At 48.3% G+C, this 24016-nt stretch overlaps 2 protein-coding genes across 6 annotated transcripts in view; both read left to right on the forward strand.

Moving 5' to 3' along the window:
• The first annotated feature begins 235 nt into the window (after positions 1-235).
• On the forward strand, positions 236-16827 carry NIPSNAP1 (nipsnap homolog 1). The gene is made up of 10 exons (XM_042962748.1): positions 236-359; positions 6946-7073; positions 7271-7316; positions 7577-7671; positions 11569-11639; positions 11787-11927; positions 12248-12279; positions 12621-12715; positions 13868-13951; positions 15659-16827. The coding sequence occupies exons 1-10, from the start codon at positions 268-270 to the stop codon at positions 15721-15723; spliced, it is 849 nt and encodes a 282-aa protein (XP_042818682.1). The 5' UTR covers positions 236-267; the 3' UTR covers positions 15724-16827.
• An 867-nt stretch (positions 16828-17694) lies between these two features.
• THOC5 (THO complex 5) overlaps positions 17695-24016 on the forward strand; it is a 31308-nt gene continuing 24986 nt past the window's right edge. For 2 of the 5 annotated variants that reach the window (XM_015537667.2, XM_042962323.1), the window contains exons 1-5: positions 17758-17922; positions 19909-20037; positions 21759-21902; positions 22937-23050; positions 23189-23286. In XM_015537667.2, the coding sequence (XP_015393153.2) occupies positions 19942-20037; positions 21759-21902; positions 22937-23050; positions 23189-23286 (452 nt within the window). In that variant the 5' untranslated portion in view covers positions 17758-17922; positions 19909-19941. The other 3 variants (XM_042962322.1, XM_042962320.1, XM_042962321.1) reach the window with 3 other exon arrangements.

Raw genomic sequence — 24016 nt, forward strand, 5'->3', positions numbered from 1 at the left:
CATTTTACCGAGGTGGACACTGAGGCCCAGAGTGGGCAAAGGCCTTGGTCAAGGTCACAGAGCAAGTCAATACCAGAGCTGCAGGAGTTCTGAAAACAAAAGTCTGACTTCAGCTCTAACTCTGTGGAGTTGGGGGACGCCCGGCGGAAACGCCCACCTGGCTGCTTGCAGAAGGAAGCGGTCTACGCGGTGGGGCGGGGCTTACTCACGCCCCGCCCCGTCGCCGGTTTCGGGGCGGGGGCTTCCTTCAACCTGCGCCGCTCCAACATGGCTCCGCGGCTGTGCAGCATCTCTGCGGCGACGCGACGGTTGATGGGGCGCCCGAAGCCCGGAGCAGGGGACCTTGCGGCTGCCGCGCGGTGAGAGCCGGGGCAGGGATGGGGGAGCGCTTCGCGCGCGCGGGGAGTGCTGGGGAGGGGACCAGGGTCTTGGTCAGAGGAATGGACAGACTCCGGCTTGGAATCTATATGGGTTAGAGGCGGGAGCAAGATCTAGGCCTAGGGAAGAGCTCTCAGCAAAGAATGGGGGAAATGGTAAAGGTAGGCGCAGGGTCTTTGTCCTAATGGATACCTGGCTCTGGGCACAGGATGAAAGATGGGGTGAATGAGAGGGACATGCCTTGGGCCCTGGAGAGTGGGAGCCGGGCAGAGGGCAGGAGTGGCTTCTTTTCTAGGCCTTTGAGATGATTGTGAAATAACACCTACTGGGGCCTTCTAGGAGAGGCAGCTCCTCCCTCGGAAGTTCTGGGGGGAAGAGATACGGATAGCAATAGGGGACCCCCAAGGGCCATGGCTACACAGACCCTTTGCTCCCCAATCCTGAACAGTACAGGTGGGGCAAAGGAGGCCTGGGAAGGGATGGGAGTTGCCCAAGGTCACTCCCTCTGGTGTCCGGAGGTGGCATTGGGTCCGGACCCAGGTCTCCTGACAGTGCTCTTTGCACCACAACTGGTGGCCTCCTGGGAGAGGCAGTTCTCTCAGCCTGGGCTTTTCTTTGGGCCCTGCTCTGGACTGAGGCAGGGCTTGGCCTCCTTGAACAGCCCTGGGCGGCCCCTCCCTCCTGCGTCTCCAGCGGCCTGTACTTTCCCCATCCCCTCATCACCCTCTATACACACTTGCTTGTCTGCCCGACTAGCCTGTCATGTCATTTTTCTGTTAATCCAGCCCCCAGCACAGGGTTCAGGACAGTGTGTGCTCAAGAAGTGAAGACACCTGTCTCCCCACCTGTGTGCGAAAAAGAAGCACGGGACCTCCTCTCCAGCAGCCTAGGCTTGAAGCTTCAGAGTTCTGTGAGACCTTGCCATGAGATCTTAGAGCACTGTGCACTGTGGCTCATGGGTCATTGGGAAAGAGGAGCTGAGTGTGTTCCCCCCACCCTGTCCGCCCAATAATTGGGGAGAAAGCTGGTATCATGGAAAGAGCCTGGAGTTTAGCGCCAGCATATCTAACTCAGCCTTTCTTAGTGGGGTGAGTCGTTTGGCCTCTTGAAGTCTCAGATTCCTCATCTGCAAAAGGGGTGATAAAATAGTCTGTATCTCATAGAGCTGTTGAGGTTGAAAAAGGCCATGTATGTGAGGCTTCTAGCCCCTGGTAAACATGCAACAGATATTGCCCTTGTTCTAACAGTTTCTGCACGAACTCCTCATAATATCAGGGCTGAAATGGCCTTGGGGAGATCATCTTCTGTGAGCTCCTTGTTTTCCAGATGAGGAAATCGAGGCTGGGATTGGGACCTCACTTCCCCAGGGTACCAGAATCGGTAGGTGGTAGAGCCATTTGTGTGGCAAATATCCAGAGACCACAAAAGGAGCGTGGAACATAAGGCAGCCTGCTGCTCCTCACTTACTCACTTGACTTGGGCACTAGAACCTCGGTTTCCTTCTCTGTAAAGTGGTGATGATGATCTGCTGGGCGTTTTTGCAGGCTTGCTGTGAAGGCTCTTGGACTAATGCTTCCCACGTCGCTCAGGGACTGCTTTACAGTTACTTATGCCTTTTAGATACCTGGGAACATCCCCTCCTGTTGACCTTTAGGCCACCCCATATCTCTCTGGAGTCACTAGAGGGACAGGTAGCAGCCTTTCTGACCTCCGAGGTTTGGGGACTGCTGGGATGGAGATAAGAGTGTGGGCTTTAAAGTCAGATGGATGTGGGTTGGAATCCTCTCGGCCGTTAACCATCCTTGAGCTTCATTTTTCTCAAATACGTGTCATGCAGATTAGCACATAGTAATTGCTTAATAAACAGCGGTTGTTACTACTGCTGTACCAGTAATCCTGTTAACAGAACTTTAGTTCTCTTATTTTTATTACTGTTATTATTATGCTTTATTTAAGTAAGCTCTACACTCAATATGGGGCACTTGAACTCACTATCCCAAGATCAAGAGTCACATGCTCTACTGACTGAGCCAGCCAGGTGCTCCAGAACTTCAGTTCTTTTATTTATTTATTTATTTATTTATTTGTTTGTTTATTTATTTATCTAATGTTTATTTATTTTTGAGAGAGAGAGCATGTGCACGCAAGTGGGAGAGGCAGAGAGAGTGGGAGACAGAGGATCTGAATCAGGCTCTGCGCTGACAGCAGAGAGCCTTACATGAGGCTCAGTCTCACAAACCGTGAGATCATGACCTAAGCTGAAGTTGGCCGCTTAACCGACTGAGTCACCCAGGCACCCCCAGAACTTCAGTTCTTTTAGCTCTTATGTATGTCTTCTAAACATACACTTCTGGAATAATCAAGCAGATACATGGTCCTTTCTAAAGTCAGCCAACTCAGGGGTGCCTGGGTGGCTCAGGCGGTTGAGTGTCCAACTTCGGCTCAGGTCATGATCTTGCGGTTCTGGAGTTCAAGCCATGCGTCAGGCTTCGTGCTGACAGCTCAGAGCTTAGAGCCTGCCTCGGATTCTGTGTGTGTCTTTCTGTCCCTCCCCTGCTTGCATGTGCGCTCTCTCTCACTCTCTCTCTCTCTCTCTCAAAAATAAATAAACATTAATAAAATAAATAAATAAATAAATAAATAAATAAAATCAGCCAACTCAAAACACAAGAGTGTTTCAGAGTGTGCATAGAGCTGAGAACATTCTGGAGCAATTTCATTTTGCAGGGTGTCGGATTGTTGATCACTATTGAGAGTGCAAATGTGACATCTACCGAAAAGTTCTCATCTGAGACAAATATTTGTTGAGCAACTCCCAAGCCAAAAGCACTGTGCTTTGTACCCTGGGGGGGATGGGAGGACATTAGTGGCTTCCAGTGTGGCTGGGGAGATAAGACATACTTCTATGAAAAGGATGAAAGGGCCCATGGAGAAATAAGAGAGGTGTTTTTATGGAAATCCGGGCAGATCTTTCCTGCAGAGTATACAAAGCTGCTTTGTGTTTTTCTAGGCCTAAGAGGCATTCTTAATATAGTTTAGATACCAAAATCTTTGGCATTTCTGAGATTACATGGGGGGGGAGGGGGGGTTGTGGGGAGGGAAAGAAATTAGGACTGCTCTAGAGCACTGATCCTTAAAGTTGAGCAGTCCCCTGGTGGGCTTGTTAAAACCCAGATTGCTAGGCCCACCCCCAGAGTTTTTGCTGCTGTATGTCTAGGATGGGCCCTGAGAATTTCTCAGATGACATTATTAGTGGTGGGTTTCAGAACCACTGGGATAGGGAATCTTGGATCTGTGGAAAGCTTGGCAAAGTACATGAGAGCTAGAATTCCAAGTGGAGACATCCAGCCTTTGTTTTGTACACAGTGGGGAGCCACAGAAGACTTTAGAGCAGAACAATAGCATCATCCAAATGGTGCTTTACAAAGATGGATGGGCAGATTAGGAAAAGTGGGGAAAGAGTGGGAGCTGGGAGATGAGTTAGGAAGTTTGGTAGGAACAGTGATGTTAGTTGCACTACCTTGTCAGGACCTTTCTCTAAAAGATCCATCCTAACGCCCCTATTTTACAGATGAGGAATATAAAGCTCAAAGAGATGAAGCTGAGCTGAGATTAGAACCTGGATTGATTCATCCAGAACCTGTGCTCTTAAGCACTAATTCTGCTGGTGGTGGTGGGGAGGGAAAGGGACCCTGAGTCCTGCGTCCACACTCTGAACCACCCTTCCTTTAATTTATTTCCTTCCAACTTTCATCATCTTCAAGCGGCTCTGTCTTAGTGTCCCCTCACTCCTTCATTTGTTTTCCAGACACAGACTGAGCACGTGCCAGGTGCCCAGCACCATTCCAGGCAGTGGGGATACAAGGGACAGATAAGATCCCTGTCCATCTGGGGCTGCTTCTACTGGAGCAGACAACAAACAAGGCATATAATAAGGGGGAAAAAAGTATAATGTGATAGAAGGAGCTACAGAAACAGAGAGCAGGGTGAGAGGGGTCGGGGCGTTCAGGGGCAGGAGAATGTTATGATTTCACTGAGAAAATGAAATTTGAATTCTTGAAAATGTGAACCTATGGACACTGGCTTGGAGTTCAGACCCTGTCCTGGGATCTTGGACAGGTCCCATCTTGGGTTTTGCCTGAGAAAAGATCTTTAGAGATAGGTTGCTTTAGCCTGCTCATTTGACACACGGGGAAACTGAGGCCCATAGGCATAAAAGATGAGAGAGTTGTGGGAAGAGATGGGAGCCCATCAGAGCTCCTGGATTCCCCTGCCATTCCCCTGGAGTGAAGAGCATTCTAGCCCCCAGGCTCTGTCTCCAAGGGCTGACCTCCTGGCTGTTTATCTTGGTCAGTACTGATGTTAATAAATTACTCAAAGCCCAGTCCTGGAGCAAAGGTCTTGGTTGACAGTGAGTAGGAGCCATTGTTTTCCCTGCCACCACCCCTTCCAAGGGAAGCATCCCCTCTATATTCAAATCAAAGTTCGGATCTCTCTGCCAGTGGCTTTGTTGAAAGTCCTGGTTCTTCACAGTATCTGCCTGATGCTCCCCAAGTCAGTGCTCAAACTGGAGGTGGGAGCCAACTTTGGAGGAAAGAGTTCTGGGTTTCTTCTTGTCTCAGCTCTGCCCCTGATTTACCATAAGACCTTGGGCAAGTTCCTTAAACCCCCTGACTATTTTCACATCTTAAAAATGGGGACCCTAATAGTATCAACCCTATGTCAACATTACGTAGATGCAGCAGGATCATGCTTCTGACAAGTTGATCACAGATCCCTGACACAGACGATGTCCTCAGCTAAAGTATCTATAGCGAAGCTATATTCTGGTCCCCAAATTTCATAGAACCACACTGCCCATCTTTTTTTTTTAATGTTTATTTATTTTGAGAGTGCACGCACAAGCGGGGGGGTGGGGCGCAGAGAGAGGGAGAGAGATCTGAATCAGGCTCCACTCTCAGCGCAGAACTGAACATGGGGCTCCATCTCACAACCATGAGATGAGATCATGACCTGAGCTGAAATCAAGAGTTGGGCACTCAACTGACTGAGCTACCCAGGCGCCCCGATGATAATCATCTTTTTTGTTCTTTGTTAATGAAACAAATACATGCACAATGACAGAAAGCCTGTGAATTCAGAAACACTTTAAACAATTTTATTTTTTTAGCTTTCCAAAAAGCTTTAGTGAGTAAAGAAAAATTTAACCATCTTCTCCCCTCTCCCAGGTAAGCAGTATTTGGTTTGGGACAAATCCTCATTCATCTTTCTCTGTGTTCATATAAATGGTTTACTACTTTAAGATGCTTTTTTAATTTCATCAGTCTCAGTGGCTGCTCCATATTTTGGAAAAAAATAATACTTTGATTTGCCAAGACATTTATTCTAGCCACAGAAAAAGATCGAAAAAGTACACTTGCTGGCACTTAAGGGCCAGGCTCTCTGGCTAGAAATCATCCAACATGAGAATTGCTTTTCAGGCCTGACTACAAGTTGTACCACTGCTATTAAGCAAAAAGATTTATAGCCTCTGGCCACCTAAAAAAAAAAAAAAAGCCCGCCCCTGCTGGGACCTTGTGTGGGAAGTATAGTTAGGGTATGGCAGGACCAGGTGGCAGGTCCCCTGCTCTGAACAGAGTACTTCATTCCTTTGTTCATTTTTCAAGGCACCTTAGCCAAGCACACAGGGTGGATAATGTCAATTAAATGTTGCCTGGATGAATGAATGAGTCTTGCCTTGCAATGCCTTTTTACCCTATCTGCTGTTATCTGCCAAATCAGCCCTGGAGATTCAGAGATTGGTCAGATCACCTCCTCTGGAGGGTTTGCCCAGACTGCCAGAGGCTTGCTCACCTAGGCTCTCCCAGATACCTCTGGCTATAATTATGTTCCAAAGCCTGTTTTTTCCAGTGGACTGTGACTTCTTCAAGGACAAAGCTTAATTTTCTTTGGCTCTCCATTTATGGGGACTGGGAAGAGGCACAGGCCAAGTGTAGTGTGGGTACTGGGGAGCACAATGAGTGTAACCTTCTGTCAGAGGGGACAGAAATTGCAAAGAAAGCACTGAGTAAAAGAGCCTGGTATGTTCAGGGAGGAGCACATCTGGAGAGTGGAGTACACAGGTTGGAGGGAGGGGACAGCAAGGAAGGCTGGTAAGATACATTGCACTGTCAGGTTTTGGACATCAGGCAAGGTGGTTTTAGGGTTGATTTTCTTGGCAAGAGGCTGCAGATGTGTGCCCCAAGGAACCTCTTGGAAAGGGAAAAGTGGAGGGAGGGAGGAGAGAGGTGGGAGGTGGGGCTCTTCCCCTGGCCTCCTGAGGCCTTGCAAAACTTTAAGAAGCAAAGTGGGTAGCCATGACCTCTGTAAAAGGGACCAGGTCTGCTCAGCTGACTCCAGTGACATTTTAAACTCTGGGTCTGCCACTGGATTCTTTGGCTCCATTCCTAGAAATATGGGTTCCTCAGGACATCTGAGGGATGGGGGAACAGGATATCGGAGCCGATGGAAAAGCCAGGGCTCCCCCCCCCCCCTCCGCTTGCCCCCTTGAACTCCTCTGTCCTACAGCTTCTATTCCAAGGACAATGAAGGTAGCTGGTTCCGCTCCCTCTTTGTGCACAAGGTGGATCCCCGGAAGGATGCCCACTCCACCCTGCTGTCCAAGAAGGAAACAAGCAACCTCTACAAGATCCAGTGTGAGTGGCTGCTGAGCCAGCCCGCCAGCCCTCCTGGGGCCTCTGGGGGCCCGCAAGGCTTCAACTGGGACAGGAGAGGGGCTGGGACATCCTGAGCTATCCTGGGAGCCCTGGCCCTGTGGGACGTCCCCCACCCCAGTTCCCCACAGACACACACACACCCTGCTTCACCTTCCATTTTCTGTCCTCTGTTGCAGTTCACAATGTGAAGCCCGAGTGTCTGGATGCCTACAACAGCCTGACGTGAGCATCCTCCTCCATCTGCTCATCCCTCCCTGCTTGGGTTGGAGACTCCATCCCAGCCCCGTTCTCCCTGCAGAGATCTAGGAGATGTAGATGTCAGAGCCAGAAGTCCTAAAGATGTATTGTCCAGACTCTGCATCTTAGAGATGGGGACACTCAGGCTCAGCCCTGAGGGCCTGAGTTGGAACCCTTATCTCAGGGACCCTGGTGGCTGATGTGAGCCCTCCTCCCTCTCTCTGTCCCCCTCCCCTCCACCCCAGGGAAGCTGTGCTGCCCAAGCTGCACCTGGATGAGGACTACCCCTGCTCACTCGTGGGCAACTGGAACACATGGTACGGGGAGCAGGACCAGGCAGGTGAGGTGCCCACCTCCCCAGTGCTACTGCCGCCCAGCCCGGGTCTCTGACACCTGTCATGCCTAGCCACCTTCCACACCCTCCACAGTGGCACCCAGAGGGATCTTTCATAATGCAGTCCTCCTCAGCTCACTCTACTGCTTAGACACCTGTTGTGGCTCCTGTCTGCCCTCAGGGTGGCCCACGAGGCTCTGTGAGCCCTTCTGTGCCACATCCTCTTTGCTTTGCTTCCTGTGCTCTCCCACTCAGGACTTCTTGCAGTTCTCCAGATTGACCATTTCACCCTCCACTTCCAGACTCTTGTTCCTGCTGTTTCTTCTGCTGGAAACATCCTTTTTCCCTTGCCTGCTTTACCTGGCTCACCCCTCTGCTCAACCTTTGTTTTGGTGTAGACCTCACCTCCTCCTAGAAGCCTTCCCTGATCCTCTCCACCTAAGCGGGGTCAGGCACCTCCCCTGACTTCCCTCTTCACAGCCCCAATCGTGCACCCCATATTGTGCTTGCTTGTTTCCCCATATAGGTGGTGAGTTCTGGGATGGAGGGGTCCCTGTCTGTCTTTACTACCGAATCCCCTATATGTAGCACATACTTATGGAATTCACAGAGGCTCTTGTCTGAGCTGGTTCCTTATAGCCTCCCGGAGGTCCCCATAGCATGCACTATCCCTCCCCCAGAGACCCACCCTGCCCTTGGCACCAGCTGCTAGGCTGGCACACATAAATTTGACTCACAGCATCTCATTCACTCAAAGGGTCCCTGGTATTTAGACTGCACTGTCAGGGCAGTAGCCACTAACCACATGTAGCTATTTAAATTTAAATTAGTTAAAATTAGGGGCACCTGGGCGGCTCAGTTGGTTAAGTATCTGACTTCAGCTCGGCTCATGATCTTGCAGTTCGTGGGTTCAAGCCCCATGTCAGACTCTGTGCTGACAGCTCAGAGCCTGGAGCCTGCTTCAGATTCTGTGTCTGTGTCTCTGTCTCTCTCTGCCCCTCCCCCACTTGTGCCCCTTCCTTGGCTTGGAGATGCATCACCCCAGTCTCTGCCTCCGTTACCACATAGCATTCTCCCTGTGTACCTCCATCTTCACATGGTGCCCTTTTTGTGTCTCTTTGTCTCTCAAAAATGAATAAACATTAAATTTTTTTTAATTAGTTAAAATTAAAGAAAAGGAAAAATTCAGTTCCTCAGTCACACTAGCCACCTTTCAAGTGTCCACTGATAGACCCGTGTGGCTCGTGGCTACTGTGTTAGATAGCACACCCATAAGACATTTCTATTGTAGCAAAAAGTCCTTTGGACATGCTGATTTAGACTCTGTATAGCACAGGGAGCTCTTCTGCAACAGTCCTGATAAAGGTCTTCTAAGTGTCCCTTGAACACTCCTAGTAATGGGGAACTCACTCCATAATAAGCAAACCTCTCTCATCCTTCCACAGCCCTGATAATTGTATGTGTCTAAAAAAAAAAAAAAAAAAAAAAAATCAGTGTCTTACAGACAGATTCCCTTGATCATGTATTCTGTTTCTGTAACAGACATTTGACACATTGTTAGGTGGATAAGAGAAGAGCAAACTGTCTTGAGCTTTAGCCCCTACCATTTTCCCATATTAGGAACAACTTAATCAGCTCTAGCTATAGTCCTTGGATTCTCTTAATTATTTGCTAGTTGGGAAATGAACTTTGAGGGATGGGATCCTGAACTTTTAAAGCATGTCCTAAATTTTGTGTATCTTGAGGTGTTGTCCCTTGTGTAGAATCAGCTAGGGAGCAGAGACCCCCACCCCACCCCAAGCCATCCCCTAGAAGTAGGGCTCAAGAATCTACATTTTTTTTTTAATTTTTTTTTTTAACGTTTATTTATTTTTGAGACAGAGAGAGACAGAGCATGAATGGGGGAGGGTCAGAGAGAGGGAGACACAGAATCTGAAACAGGCTCCAGGCTCTAAGCTGTCAGCACAGAGCCCGACGCAGAGCTCGAACTCACGGACTGTGAGATCATGACCTGAGCCGAAGCCGGCCGCTCAACCGACTGAGCTACCCAGGCGCCCCAAGAATCTACATTTTAATGAACATAGAAGAACCGTTGATCTATCTCCTAGAGGAAGCACTGCAATTGTTAGAAAACTGTCTTTCGGTGGACCTAGGATTCCCTTCCTGTAACTTTTCCCTATTGGTCCCCAGTATGATGTTTATCCCTCTTCTACTGGTCAGCATTCCTTTTTTTTTTTTTTTTTTTTTTTTTTTATTTTATTTTTGGGACAGAGAGAGACAGAGCATGAACGGGGGAGGGTCAGAGAGAGAGGGAGACACAGAATCGGAAACAGGCTCCAGGCTCTGAGCCATCAGCCCAGAGCCTGACGCGGGGCTCGAACTCACGGACCGCGAGATCGTGACCTGGCTGAAGTCGGACGCTTAACCGACTGCGCCACCCAGGCGCCCCTACTGGTCAGCATTCCTGAGCTTGGTAGACTTCCATCCATATAGTATTTTTGCTGTTTCCCTTGGGAAAGAGGCCTTTAAACTCTCAGGTCAGACCATTTTGCAGATAGGAGAATCAAGGTATACAGATGGGGTCAGAAGGCAGGTAAGGGATAGGCTGGGGATGGGAAGGAACAAAAGTCTGTGTTTCCAAACCACTGGTCAGCCAACTGCCCTCAGCTCTAGTCTCCCTTTGGAGACCTTCCTCTCTCAACCTCAGCCATGCTCCCAAGGGTGACAAGACTGTTTCCTTTTTTCTCTTCCACCTTTATTATTGGAAGGTGTAGTAGTTTCCTACGGCTGCCATAACAAAGTGCCAACTACTAGGTGGCTTAAGACAACAAATTTATTCTCTCAAGTTCTGGAGCTCAGAGGTCTGAAATCTAGGTGTTGGCAGGGCCGCGCTCTCTCTAAAGGCTTTTCTTGCCTTTTCCACCTTCTGGTTTTTGCTGGAAATCCTTGGCTTTCCTTGGCTTGTAGATGCATCACACCAGTCTCTGCCTCCGTTACCACATAGCATTCTCCCTGTGTACCTCCATCTTCACATGGTGTCCTTTTTGTGTCTGTGTCCAAGTCTCCCTCTTCATATGAGGACACCAGTCTTTGAATTTAGGTCCCACCAATATGACAGCATCTTAGCTTGGTTATATCTACAAAGACCCTATTTCCAAATAAGGTCCTATTCTGAGGTTCTGGGTAGGCATGAACATAAGGGGCAGGGGAATACTATTTGACCCAGCAGAGGGGCTATGATAGAAAATTCAAACAGTACACAAGAGTTTTCAATAAAAAGCAAGCCTCCCTCCCGCCCACAATACCTGGGCCTCAATTCTCTGCCCCAGGGGCATCTTCTGTCACAATCTCTTGGGTCTCCAGTGAGAGATGGTATAAAGACCAGCATCTCTGGATATGTCTCCCCACCGCTAAACACATGTGCTAGCATACTGTGCATGCTGTTCTGTTCCTTGGTTTCTTTCTTTCTTTTTTTTTTTAATTCACTAAGAATGTTCCATCTCAGCCCATCAGGCCTACTCTCCCTGTTTGTCCATCCTGTCCCTCACAGGCCTGGTGTGCTGTTGCACCTTGGGTACAAGGACACACCTGATCCTTTTGTGCTATTTAAGGAAGATTGGGTGGAAACATTATTCCCATTTTCAAGATGAGGACGTCAAGGGCTGGGGGCGGGGGGGGGGGGGGGGTGGTCAAAGGCCACCTGGCAGACCTGGAGTTCAAACCTAGGCCTACTGGGCTTGTGTCTGGGGAAATCCCCTGTCTAGCACTGTCCCTTACCAGGGCAAAGGGAACTCAGCTGGAGACTGCCCCATCTCATACACACTTAGCCAGCCTTAGGGTAAGCAGGGCAGGGTCCCAGCAGCCCCCTGACCTGTACCTCCTATTTTCCTCACCCCCCAACAGTACACCTGTGGCGATTCTCAGGTGGCTACCCAGCCCTCATGGACTGCATGAACAAACTCAAAAACAACAAGGTATGTCGGCATCTGTTCCACAAACCTCTCTGGAATATTGGCTCTGGCTCAGCCCTGTGCTGGGGGCTGCTACCACTACCCCATGAGATACACCGCCAGGGTGGGGGGCTCTTCGTGGCTGCCATGCCCAGACTGCCACACCCACAGGAGTACCTGGAGTTCCGAAAGGAGCGGAGCCAGATGCTGCTGTCCAGGAGAAACCAGATGCTCCTTGAATTCAGCTTCTGGAATGAGCCACAGCCCAGAGCAGGCCCCAACATCTATGAGCTGAGGACATACAAACTCAAGGTGCCTCCTCCCAACCAGATCCCTGCCTGCCTCCCACCTTCCCTGCTGTGGTAGTGCTTTACAGATACACCAACGTGGGTGGGTCCTGTGCCCCAGCACCCAGACTGGGGCTTCTGGCCTCTCCCTCCCTATGGGTTCAGAATAGAGGTATGTACACACGTGTGCACACATGCACACCCAGGTACAAGTCAGGACCCTTGAATGAGGCCAAGTGGCCCCTGGGGTTGGGGAGACATAACAGTTTCCCCCCTCTACCCAGCCGTGACATTTGGAATCTGAGATGGGGCTCATTTCCACTCTTTCCCCTGGTTCTCTTTCAGCCAGGAACCATGATTGAGTGGGGGAACAACTGGTGAGTGGCAGTGCCTGAGGTTGGGGGGACCTTGCCTACCTATCCTGTTTAGTTCCCTGGCATCCCACCTTTCCCAGGGCCATATGTCAGGAAACCCGGCATCCTCTGCTCCTTGTGGATCCAGGAGAAGGATCCAACCAGGATGTGAACCCTCTTCTAGCAGAATACCCAGCCCACGGCTGTACCTCTGTCACCCCCTTCCCTGATCATCTCTGAGAACTGGGGGGTCCTACCCTCAGGTTCCTCCCTTGAGGTGTGGCTAAGAAATCAGCCTGGTGACACCTCATAGGGCCCTTTGCACTCGCCCTGGTCCCTGCTCCACACTCTTCTGCTGTCCCTAGGGCGCGGGCCATCAAGTACCGGCAAGAGAACCAGGAGGCAGTGGGCGGCTTCTTCTCGCAGATAGGCGAGCTCTACGTTGTGCACCATCTCTGGGGTAGGCTGGGAACCCTCCAGGGGCCCTCTGCTTGTCCCGTTTCTCCATTGTCACTCTATATAGACAACGCAAATATATTAGTGCCCTTTTGAGCTTATGTTCCAACAGAGGGGGACACCACCTCAGACATAAACTAACACAAAAACATCATTTTGGGTTATTACAAATAATGAAGACGCAGGGAAAAATGATGAAACAAACGGGAATGACTTGGATAGACAAAGAAGGCCTCTCTGAGGAGGTAAAATGTTAGCTCTGCTAAAGGATGAGAAGGAGCCAGCTTGTGAATTGCCAGGGAAAGGCATTCTAGGTAGAGGGAACAACATGTGCAAAGGCCCTGTGGTGGAGAAAACCCCTTCAGGGTTTTGAAGAGTGCAGAGGAGGCCAGTGTGGAGATAGGGATGGGTGTGAGGAGATAGGGACAGACCAGATCAGGCTGGGCCTTGCAGGTTGTGGAGACAAGTGGGATTTATTCTAAATGCAGTGGGAGGCTGCTGCAGCATTTTAAGCACATGACCTGATTTGTATTCCACTATGATTGCTCTGGTTGCCATGTGCTTTGCTGGAGAGAGTTTGTAGGGGAACAAGAGAGGCAGTGGGGCATCAGGAGATGGTTATACTAGTTCAGGCGGATGGGCTCAGGAGGATGGTGGCCTGGCCTAATGTGGTGGCAGTGAGGATGCTGAAAAGGCCACAGATTCATTAGTCTAGAGGTGAGGCCAGTGGGCTTTGTGGATGAATTGTCTGTGTGGGGTGAGGCAGGGAGAGAACTCCAGATTCCTGCTTCAGCAGCTAACTGTGTGTCTCTTACTGAGACCCTAGGAAGGGCAGGTTGAGGGAGTCAAGAGTGTAATCTTGGCCCTTGGAAATGTTGCCTTTAAGGTGCTGTCACATCCAAGTGGAGACACAAGTGGGCACCAGATATATGGCTCTGGAGCCCGAGGGAGAGTTCTGGGCTGGAAATAGAAAGGTGGATGTTGTCAACAAATGTACAATTGGATGAGATCGTCAGAGCAGACAGTGTGTGGTAACAGTCTGAGGCACTGGGGAGAGACAGCAGGACAGGGTTTGGGGCAATGGGAAGAGGGCTCTGTGCTAGGTATAGAACCAGATCCTCTATGCCCACGGAATGAGCCAATGCCTTTCCTACAGCCTATAAAGACCTACAGTCTCGGGAGGAGACTCGAAATGCTGCCTGGAGGAAGAGGGGCTGGGACCAAAATGTCTACTACACAGGTGAGTGCTTCTGCTGGGGCATCAGCCTAGCCCTTGGAGGTCATCTGCCAAGAGCCCAATCTGAGGATAGAATCCCCTCTGCAAGGAAATCAAGCCTCACTTGATTACCTCTAGTGCTAGGAAGCTTTTAAGACAGTGAGTAGGTTTCGATCTTGGTGGCACACTCCATGTGATTTAGGCAGTGGGTCTAGGTGAGTGCCTCAGGGGACGAAAACACAGGTGGTCCCAATGCACTGTGGCCTCAGGCATGGTTCTTCACACTGAGGGCTCATCTGTAAGATGGTGATGGTGCCTCCCTTGGAGGGCTGGATGGAAGATTCTAGGAGCTAATTTCTGGAAAGTGCTTCCAGACTGGCACAGAGGAAGTGCAAATTTTTTGAGCAAATTTTTTATTCTCCATGTTTGCTACCTTGCGGGGACCCCAGAGAACCACATGAAGTCAGCAAGTGTTGATTGTGTGCCAGGAACTGCGGTGGGTGGCTGGCTGGGGGACACAGAATGAACAGAAGAAGCCTGTCCCTCCCCTTGAGCTTACACTTAAGGATCCACACTTACCAGCTGGTGTGGGGGAAAATGCATCTCCCGAAGTAATTAGCAGGAGCCTCAGTCTTGAAAGTGTGGTGCTGAATGGCAGTATCAGTATCTCCTGGAAGCTTGTTAAAAATGCCAAATCTCAACCCCCACCCCCAGCTGCTGAATCAGAATCTGCACTTTAACAAGAACTGGAGGTAATTGGTAAAGTTTGAACAATTCTGAGCAAGAGGAGTCTGACCTCCTGGGTGACCTTGTGCTGACCTATGGACTGCAGCCTCCCCATCTATAAAATGAATCTGTTGAACCAAATCAGTGTTTTGCAAACATTAGCCACTTGAGGACACCCTCATAGCTTTTATCCTCCTTGTATACTATGGCAATAATTATTTTCTTGATAATGAAAAAAAATTTTTTTTAATGTTTATTTATTTCTGAGAGAGAGAAACACAGAGCATGAGCAGGGAAGGGGCAGAGAGAGAGAGGGAGACACAGGCTCCAGGCTCTGAGCTGTCAGCACAGCACAGAGCCTGACGTGGGACTCGAACCCACAAACCATGAGATCAAGACCTGAGCCGAAGTCAGACGCTTAACTGACTGAGCCACCCAGGTGCCCCTGATATTTTTCTTTAAATCCCCCTACTTCTACACCTAGCTTTTGTTCTAAGCAATATCTGCGAAATCACTTTTTGCTTATTCTCTCACCTATACAGGAACATAAAAATATAATTATGAAACTTTAAGAATGTTGCATTTCAGCACCCCCCAAGTCCCCTCTTATCCCACAATTGGGCGCTCTCTGTTCTAGGAAGGCAGTGGGGCTTTCCCTGTCTCAGCATCCTAGGCCGCCTCCTCTTTTTTTTTTTTTAATTTAATTTATTTTTTAATTTTTTTATGTTTTTATTTATTTTTGAGACAGAGAGAGACAGAGCATGAGCAGGGGAGGGGCAGAGAGAGAGGGAGACACAGAATCCGAAGCAGGCTCCAGGCTCTGAGCTGTCAGCACAGAGCTCGACAAGGGGCTCAAACCCACGGACTGTGAGATCGTGACCTGAGCTGAAGTCGGACGCCTAACCGACTGAACGACCCAGGCGCCCCCTCCTCCTCCTTCAAAGTCCAGTTTTGGGGGTTGGTTTGCCTCTGCCCCCTCTGTGACCTCTGTTTCTCTCTCCGCAGTCCCACTGGTGCGACACATGGAGTCTCGGATCATGATCCCTTTGAAGATCTCGCCTCTCCAGTGATGCTGCCGCTGCCTCTGCCTCCTTCCCCTTCTCCCTCAGGGCAGCCAATGGACAGAGGAGATCACAGTCCTGCTGTCTTGGTTTTCTTTCGGATGTGGGATGACTCTGGGGGTTCGTGCTCAGCTCAGACAAAGGGGAAGCTGAAGGATGACAGGGTTCTGAGGACTTGCAGCTCTGCCCAGGCCCTTCCCACCTTCCCTGCCCACCCCTTCCCCTGTGCTGGAAGCAGTTTTTAGTTTCTCTGATGAAAAACAGCAACCTTTTATGTATTCTCACATTGCTCCCTAAGATTCCTCATCTCAAGGCCACCAGTCCCTAGTTATCACCATGGAAGCCCTCAGTTTAGCTTTACTTACACAAAAGGTAGTGTGTCCAGTGGTTAGAGGTGGGGTGGGGAGGAAGGAAGTCAGACCAGGCCTGGTTGTCTGGAATTCCCTGGCCTCCACTGGGCCACCCACTTGCTGGATAGTCTGAGCCAAGTCCCTCTTGTCAGGGAAAAGCCTAAAACTGCCTCAAGAAGTAAAGGGGAAGAAAACCCTAAAGTTAGCAAAATCAGCGTGAGATCCTACATATTCCATTGAGAAAGGCTGGGAAAAAGGGTGGAGCTGGGAAAGATCTGGGTCACAGAATGGAACATGAACTTAGAAGGTAGAACATAGAATTCAGACCTTGGATTTGAACTGCAGAATTTGGAATACAGAATCGGGAAGATAGAACAGAGGTTACAGAGCACCTGGGAAGGGGTTCCCAGTACAAGACAGAAAGAGGCTCATCTCTTTCTCCCTACATAATGAGATGGAGAACTTGACTGTGTAGCTCCAGCACTGCTGTGTAGGGAGAGTCTCCTCCCCTTTTTCACTCTTGCAGGCTAAGGAGAGGGCCAGGGCCTGTATTTCCCTCACCCTGCAATTCCTTTTCTCTCTTCATATTCTATTAGCCCGACCCTCATTCTACTGGGCTACTGGGCTACTGGGTATGTGGAGTGGGGTCAGGGACTTCAGTGATCCCCACACCTCATCAACCTCTAGGTAGCTTGATTCTGTCTCCCTTTCAGGAAAACTTATGCTGGAGTCACTGATGGAACCAATTAAAAATTTACTATAACCCGTGGTGTGTGTGTGTGTGTGTGTTTCATCTGCAAGGAACTTTGGCAGGTGCTAAGGGCAGGGCCAGTTTCCTAGTTCCATCTGGCTGATTTACGCGCCCCCCCCCCCCCAACTCTGTTACCTGAGCTATACTCAGGAAGGGCCTCTGCACCCTCCCAAACCCCAATGGCAGAAGGGACAGCCCTTCATAACCAGGCACTCAGGACATTAGTGTTTCTACCTCTGGATGAGTAGGATTTACACCAAAAGCCCTTAACCCTGTCCTTACAATTCATACAAGGGGCAGAAAACACTTGATACTGTCAAATGCTGCATGAGAGTTGTGACTGCCCTAGACAAACCAGGCCTAAAATGAGGAAACTACTGATGCACCCTTGGGGGAAAAAAGTGTCAGAGAATGAATGCCTTCCCTGGCTTGCAGCCCTCACTAGTGTGGGATGTTTGGGTGTATGTGACAGTGGTTAAGAATCCAGGTCATGGAGGCATATCCGCAGTTTCAAATCTTGCCACTACCACGCTTTCGCGTTATCTTGGATCTACGACGAACTCATTCACTCAACTAGTCGGAAGCAGAGCGCGCACTAGCTGGGGGCCGTTGCTTCAGGCTCTGGGCAAAGAGTAAGCAGGGCACCTAAGAATCTGCCCTTGCAGCATCAGTTTCCCCGTTTTGGAGGACAGCGTGAGGGTGTTGGTGACCCTTCCTGACAAACACCGCTCTCAAAGCCGCTTGCTTCCACGCCGCCCAGGACCTACTTTCGCCGGGAGCCGGCGGCCGGCCGGGGCCTCAGCGCTTCGCTTCCGGCCTCCGCGCCTCGCTTCCGGCAGACCGCTCTTTCCTTCCGTTTCTCTATGGTGCCTGGGAAGCCCTCTCTCCGCCGCCGGAAGTGGCTCGCTGGCCGCGACAGGCTCGGGGCTGCACGCGGTGAGAACTGGAGCGGGACAGCGGGGCCTGTCGGAGGGGCGGGGCAGGGCGCTCCGGGACCGAGGTGCGGACTTCCCGGAGGGCGTCCCCAGGCTGGAGTCCGACCCGAGTTCTCCGTGCTCACTCTTCGGGGTCCCCCGCCGCTCGGCGCCGCGCGCTCAGTCTCTTCAGGTGAAAATGTTGGCAGCAGCAGCTTCGGGCCCCGCTATGCAGCTCTAGGTGACGACGACGTTGTCGATGTCTATGGTGGTGGTGATAACAACTCACATTTATTGTGTGCTTACGTGTGCCTGGGTCTCTTTGCTGTGTAGCCAAGTCAGGATTTCTCACATTTCAGCCTTTCGCGTCCGACCTTTTTGGGTTTTGCCCAATTTACCTTTAAGACTGTTTGCTAAGGTTTTTAATCGAGTCACTTTTTACTTCGCAAACGTAAATTGGTTTTAGGAGAAAATTTCGATGGTCTCCCATAAACGGAGACTTGGCAGTATGCAGAAAGTAATGATAAAAGTTAATATAATTAACATGAAAACAGACTAATTCTGGCTAGATTGCATTGTCTAAAGCTCCGAGACAGAATCCTTTTGGAACATTGATGTTCACAGATGCTAAAGAAAGGAACATTGATGTTCACAGATGCTAAAGACAAATTAGGAAAATGAGATGTTCTCCTCGAAGCAATCGGAAGTTTCTAAAAAGAATTGAAAAGGGATTGACCTCCTTAGATGTTCAGCATTATTTCAGATCATCCATGTGCCATTTACAGTCCCACTGCTAGGTCATCTTCATCACCTTCCCCAGAGGAATGCCTCCTGTGTCAATGTCCACAACAACCCCTGAGGTAGGGACTGTTATTCTCATTTCCTCTGAGGAAACAGGCCCAGAGAACAGTGAAGTGACTTGTCTCAGGACTCATAGCCGTTAAATAGAGTGGAGAGGGGGGCGCCTGGGTGGCTCAGTCGGTTGAACGTCCGACTTCGGCTCAGGTCATGATCTCGCGGTCCGTGAGTTCAAGCCCCGCGTCAGGCTCTGTGCTGACAGCTCAGAGCCTGGAGCCTGTTTCAGATTGTGTCTCCCTCTCTCTCTGACCCTCCCCCGTTCATGCTCTGTCTCTCTCTGTCTCAAAAATAAATAAACGTTAAAAAAAAAAAAATTAAAAAAAAAATAAATAAATAAATAGAGTGGAGACTCCAACTCAGGGCTTCTCTGACTCACTACCATCAGCCATTGGCTCCTTCAGTAAATGCTGGTGGCAGATTTTTTGGGCTAAGGGAGATGGTGCTGCCCACCTCAAGGGGCTGTGGTGACAACCAGGAAAGGTAGCAGAGGGGGAGGATGCTTTGTGACCCTAGAGCCCCACAAAATGTAGGTTCTATTCTTTTAAATTTTAGGGTCAACCAAAGAGTTGATGGCATTGCCAGCTGAGTTACAAGAATGTAGTTAAGAGCACTGATGTGGCGTCAGATGGAACCAACTTTAGCAAACTAGCCGTGTAACCTTGGGCAGCTCGTTCGGCTTTCCGAGCCTCGGTGTTCTCATCTACAAAATGGTACTTGTTCTTACCTGAAAAGTTTGCTATAAGGATCAAATGAGTATATATCCGTAAAGTGCTTAGATCGGGTCCAGCACACGGTGATCAATCGATAGTATTGGGAATGGGTATATATGCTAAGCTTCGGAGTTTAGTCAGTGATGTGGTTATGGTGCCTTTAAATTTTTTTTTTTTAAACGTTTATTTATTTTTGAGACAGAGAGAGACCGAGCATGAATGGGGGAGGGTCAGAGAGAGGGAGACACAGAATGTGAAACAGGCTCCAGGCTCTGAGCAGTCAGCACAGAGCCCGACATGGGGCTCGAACTCACGGACCGCGAGATCGTGACCTGAGCCGAAATCGGACGTTCAACCAACTGAGCCACCCAGGCGCCCCAGTTATGGCGCCTTTAAAGGAGGTGAAGATGAATTCATTTTGGATAGGCTGAGGACCAATTCCCCTTTTTACACAGGATTAAACTGAAGCTTTGGAGGGTTGAGTGACCCTTTTTTTGAGTTACCAAAGTTGTTAGTGGCCAGCACTACTAGTTAGACTTAAGTATTCTGACTCCAGGAAAATCTCCCAATTCCAACTCTGGAAAATTGCAAAAGTTTTCTCCTTTTAACAGGTCTCTATCTCCTCTTGACATTACCAAACAACCATGTCATCAGAATCAAGCAAGAAACGGAAGCCCAAAGTGATCCGAAGTGATGGAGCTCCATCTGAAGGCAAGCGTAACCGTTCTGACACAGAACAGGTGAGATCAGCCAGTGCTGCCATGCTGCTGAGAAATTACAGCTTGTGGCGAATCACCTGGCTGTGGGTTTGCAGCAGCTGAGGGTCACAGTGATGGCCTCCCAGGTGGGCCTCTGCTTGGCCAGGTGCCTGGAATTCCCCTGGTTCTACAAAACCTGAGTATTCACATTTGGTTTAGCGGCAGCATTCCAAGAACCAACCAGCCTATATCAGATATGAATAGTGCCTGAACAGACAATGCATTCTAGTATGGTGTGTGTCTCCCAAGTTTCCAGAGTCAGAAGAAGCCAGTATCTGCAGCATACCACCAGAAACTGGAGATGTGGCATTTTTGGTCAGCTACTGAGAAAGTACCAGAACAACATCTCCGCAGAATCTCTTCTGTGGCCTAAGAGCTCATGCTGTCAGCAGGTTCTTCCTTTTATTATTTCCCTGTCTTTAAATCTCTCAAGCTAATTTTTCTTAAAGATTATTTATTTATCTTGAGAGAGGGAGAGCACCTGCCCACGTGTGCGAGTGGGGGAGAGGCAGAGAGAGAGGGGTAGGAGAGAAAATCCCAAGCAGGCTTTGCACTGTTAGCTCGGGGCTCAGTCCCATGAACCAAGAGATCACGACCTGAGCCGAAATCAACAGTCGGACGCTTAACTGACTGAGCCACCTGGGTGCTCCTGTCAAGCTAATTTGTGACCTAATTGTTTTGATTGGTTGGTTACTTTTTTTTTTTTAACTGGATTAGAGAAGCATAGGAGCTTGAATTTAAGTAGAAAATGATCTTTTTCTCAGATTTAGGAAATCTAGAGTAAGAAAAAACCTTATCCGTTGTGTAGGCATTAATTCTTTTTTATTGAGATGTAATTGACATATAACATATTAATTTAAAGTGTATAATGATTTGAAATCTGTGTATGTTGTAAAATGATCACTACAAAAATCTAATTAACTGTATGTAGTTACAGTTTTTTTTTTCTTGTGGTAACTTTTAAGACCTACTGTCTTAGCAACTTTCAAATATGCAATATAGTATCATTAGCTAACTCTCTTCAAGAGATGTGTTCCATTTACTCCAAAGGCTGGGTGACCAATTACGATATTTTAATCTCTGCTAAAGCTTGATTTGACCATCTAAACACCCATCAGTAGGAATTTGGTTAAATGCATTCTGGTTCATCTATACAGTGGATTCTCACACACCATTTTGATGGATATTTAATTTATTGGGATGAGAAACTGCACTAAATAGCATGGACAGTGTGATTCCATTTTGTTTAAAAATAAAATTTGTGTTTATCCACAGTATTAAAAATAGTTGTTTCAGTTTGGAGGTGAGATTACAGGCAACTTTTCATTTTGTTTTTGATACTGCTCACTATATTCTGAGTCTCTGACACCAAGCATGCATTACTTTATAATTAGAAAGAAGAAAAGAGGGATTCTTTTCCATTTTGAGAAGAAGGAAAACATTTGACTTGAGGACCAAATTTTTTTTTCTTAAGATTTTATTTTTAAGTAATCTCCACACCCAACATGGGGGCTCGAACTCACAACTCTGATATCAAGAGTCGCATGCTCTACCAACTGAGCCAGCCAGGCGCACCTTGAGGACCAGATTTTTTTTAGAGACATGATTTGGGGTTTCATTGTTACTGATTTCAGCCAAGTGTCCCTGGTCCCAACAGGGAGGCTTTTATTCCCCACCCAAGGCATGTATCCGTGCTTCCACAGGAAGGTAAATACTACAGCGAGGAGGCTGAGGTGGACCTGCGGGACCCTGGCAGAGACTATGAGCTGTACAAGTACACGTGCCAGGAGTTGCAGAGGCTCATGGCTGAGATCCAGGACCTGAAGAGCCGAGGAGGCAAGGATGTGGTAAGGAGTAGCAGTGGTTTGGGGCAGACATGAAACTGGTGGGTTTGCATGGATGGACTTGTTTTGCACCCACCAGAGCCCTTCCTGATCTTGGTCTTCTGGCCTAACCATGATCAGGCAGTTGGAGTCTGCGGGCTCCAGAGATGGTGCTTATTAATTTATTGAAACATTTCATCGCTCCCCAATCATCAATTAGAGTAACAAAAGTACAGGATAATTAATTTTTCTCCTAAGTGTAATTTGACAGTTCATCCAATTAATACTTATTACATGTCAGGCATTTTGTAGGTGTTGGGAAATGATGATATGTGTAAATTCCTTTGCTGTTGTAAGGATGGATAGGTACAGGTATGTTATAGAGACCAAAAATGAAATTGTTAGTATTAAATGAATGAACCAGACTTTGAGGCAAAGAAACTAAACAGTGTAACTAAAAACAAAACATGTATTGCCAAGAATCTCACTTATTTGTGCTTATCCTGGCCCAATATTGTTATGATTATTACATCATATTTTACTGTTGCCAAGCTTTATAGGTATAATTCTGGTATGTTCATTTAAGTTATTCTGTAAGGTTATTCATAGAGCTCAAATTGTATGGCGGGATGTTGCTATTGTTAGGATCTCTGTAGACAATATGCAGGAACAGATATTAATTGGTTTTATTTTTTAATGTTTATTAAAGTTTATTTTGAGAGAGAGAGTGGGGGAGGGCAAAGAGTGACAGGGAGAGAGAGAATCCCAAGCAGGCTGTACTCTGTCAGTAAAGAGCCCAACATGGGGCGTGAGATCATGATCTGAGCCAAGATCAAGAGTCAGACACTTAACCGACTAAGCCACCCAGGTGCCCTGGGACAGATATTAATTGTGCATTGGCTATACTTGCTCCATTTTCCATCGACAGTTCTCATCGTTCTGAGCTCCTTCCAGTGTCTGTTTTTGGCCCTGGGTGGGGATGGGTCAGCAGTGAGGGGCTGAAGGAAGCTGAGCCATCACCTGTTGTCAAGGTCTTCACCAGTTTTCTTTGCCTGCAGGCAGTTGAGATAGAAGATCGGAGGATCCAGAGCTGTGTGCATTTCATGACTCTAAAGAAGCTTAATCGATTAGCCCATATCAGGTTGAAGAAAGGAAGAGATCAGACCCATGAGGTAGGAATTGAGAGGTTTAATCCTCCTCCTCCCTCTTCCCCATCCACTTCTTAATCCCCTTTACCTCTTCCCTGAGTTTGTTGCTGCTCTGTTTGACCTGACTTGCCCCACTCACCTCTGACCTTGTCCTCCTTTCAGGCCAAGCAGAAAGTAGATGCCTATCACCTGCAGCTCCAGAACCTGTTGTATGAGGTGATGCACCTGCAGAAAGAGATCACCAAATGTCTGGAGTTTAAGTGAGTTTTGGAGAACAAACTTTGTCAAAATTGCCTACTGGTAACTACTTTCTCCTTCATAGCTCAGGGTTAGCTAGTCTCCTTAAAAAGAAATCAGATGAACTTAGAGACTGCAGGATCTGGGACAAAAGTGAATAGATCACTTTGGGAGAATTGGAAAGCAGTGTTTTCAAGCTGCACAAAGAACCTTAGAAGCTTGTCTGACTTTTTCAAGTTTTGAGCTCTGTACCTGGCCAAAAACAGTTGTCTATCTCCAGCAGCGGCCTTTATGTTACCAGTTTGATTCTTGGGCACCTTGCATGGGAGCAACTCCCTTCCAGTCAAATCCTTTTAACCTTTTGGCCCACTTTTCCTCTTTAAAGTTCCAGCCATTCATTTTTGTAACTGGATTTTATTCTTTGGAACCTGAACTTCTTGCCACTAAGTTGCTCTCAGGTAAACAAACTATAGTTTGTCAGTGTCCATTTTAAAATGTAATGCCTCTTGGCAAATCCAAGTTGAGAGATGAGAAGGAGGAAAGAGTAGACAGAGGAAGAGAAGAGAATGTATTCTTGTTTGGTCAGACCTATTTGTGCAAACTGGAAAGAGGCAGGTTTTATTGTAATAAACTTGTGATAGAGGGGCACATCAGTCATTGGGTCTGGTGTATTTCTGATAGTTATGCTAATTTTTTAAAGTTATTTTTAAGGAGAGAGAGCTCACAAGCGAGCAGGGGAGAGGCAGAGAGAGA

This window comes from Panthera tigris, chromosome D3 (assembly GCF_018350195.1).
Source record: "Panthera tigris isolate Pti1 chromosome D3, P.tigris_Pti1_mat1.1, whole genome shotgun sequence".
Classification (NCBI taxonomy): Eukaryota; Metazoa; Chordata; class Mammalia; order Carnivora; family Felidae; genus Panthera; species Panthera tigris.

Excerpts from the sequence above, each read along its gene's own strand:
- NIPSNAP1 (XM_042962748.1), top strand. The coding sequence starts at position 268 with ATGGCTCCGCGGCTGTGCAGCATCTCTGCGGCGACGCGACGGTTGATG. Across the intron at positions 360-6,945 it reads GACCTTGCGGCTGCCGCGCG|CTTCTATTCCAAGGACAATG; the intron begins GTGAGAGCCGGG and ends TCTGTCCTACAG. Across the intron at positions 13,952-15,658 it reads CCAAAATGTCTACTACACAG|TCCCACTGGTGCGACACATG; the intron begins GTGAGTGCTTCT and ends CTCTCTCCGCAG.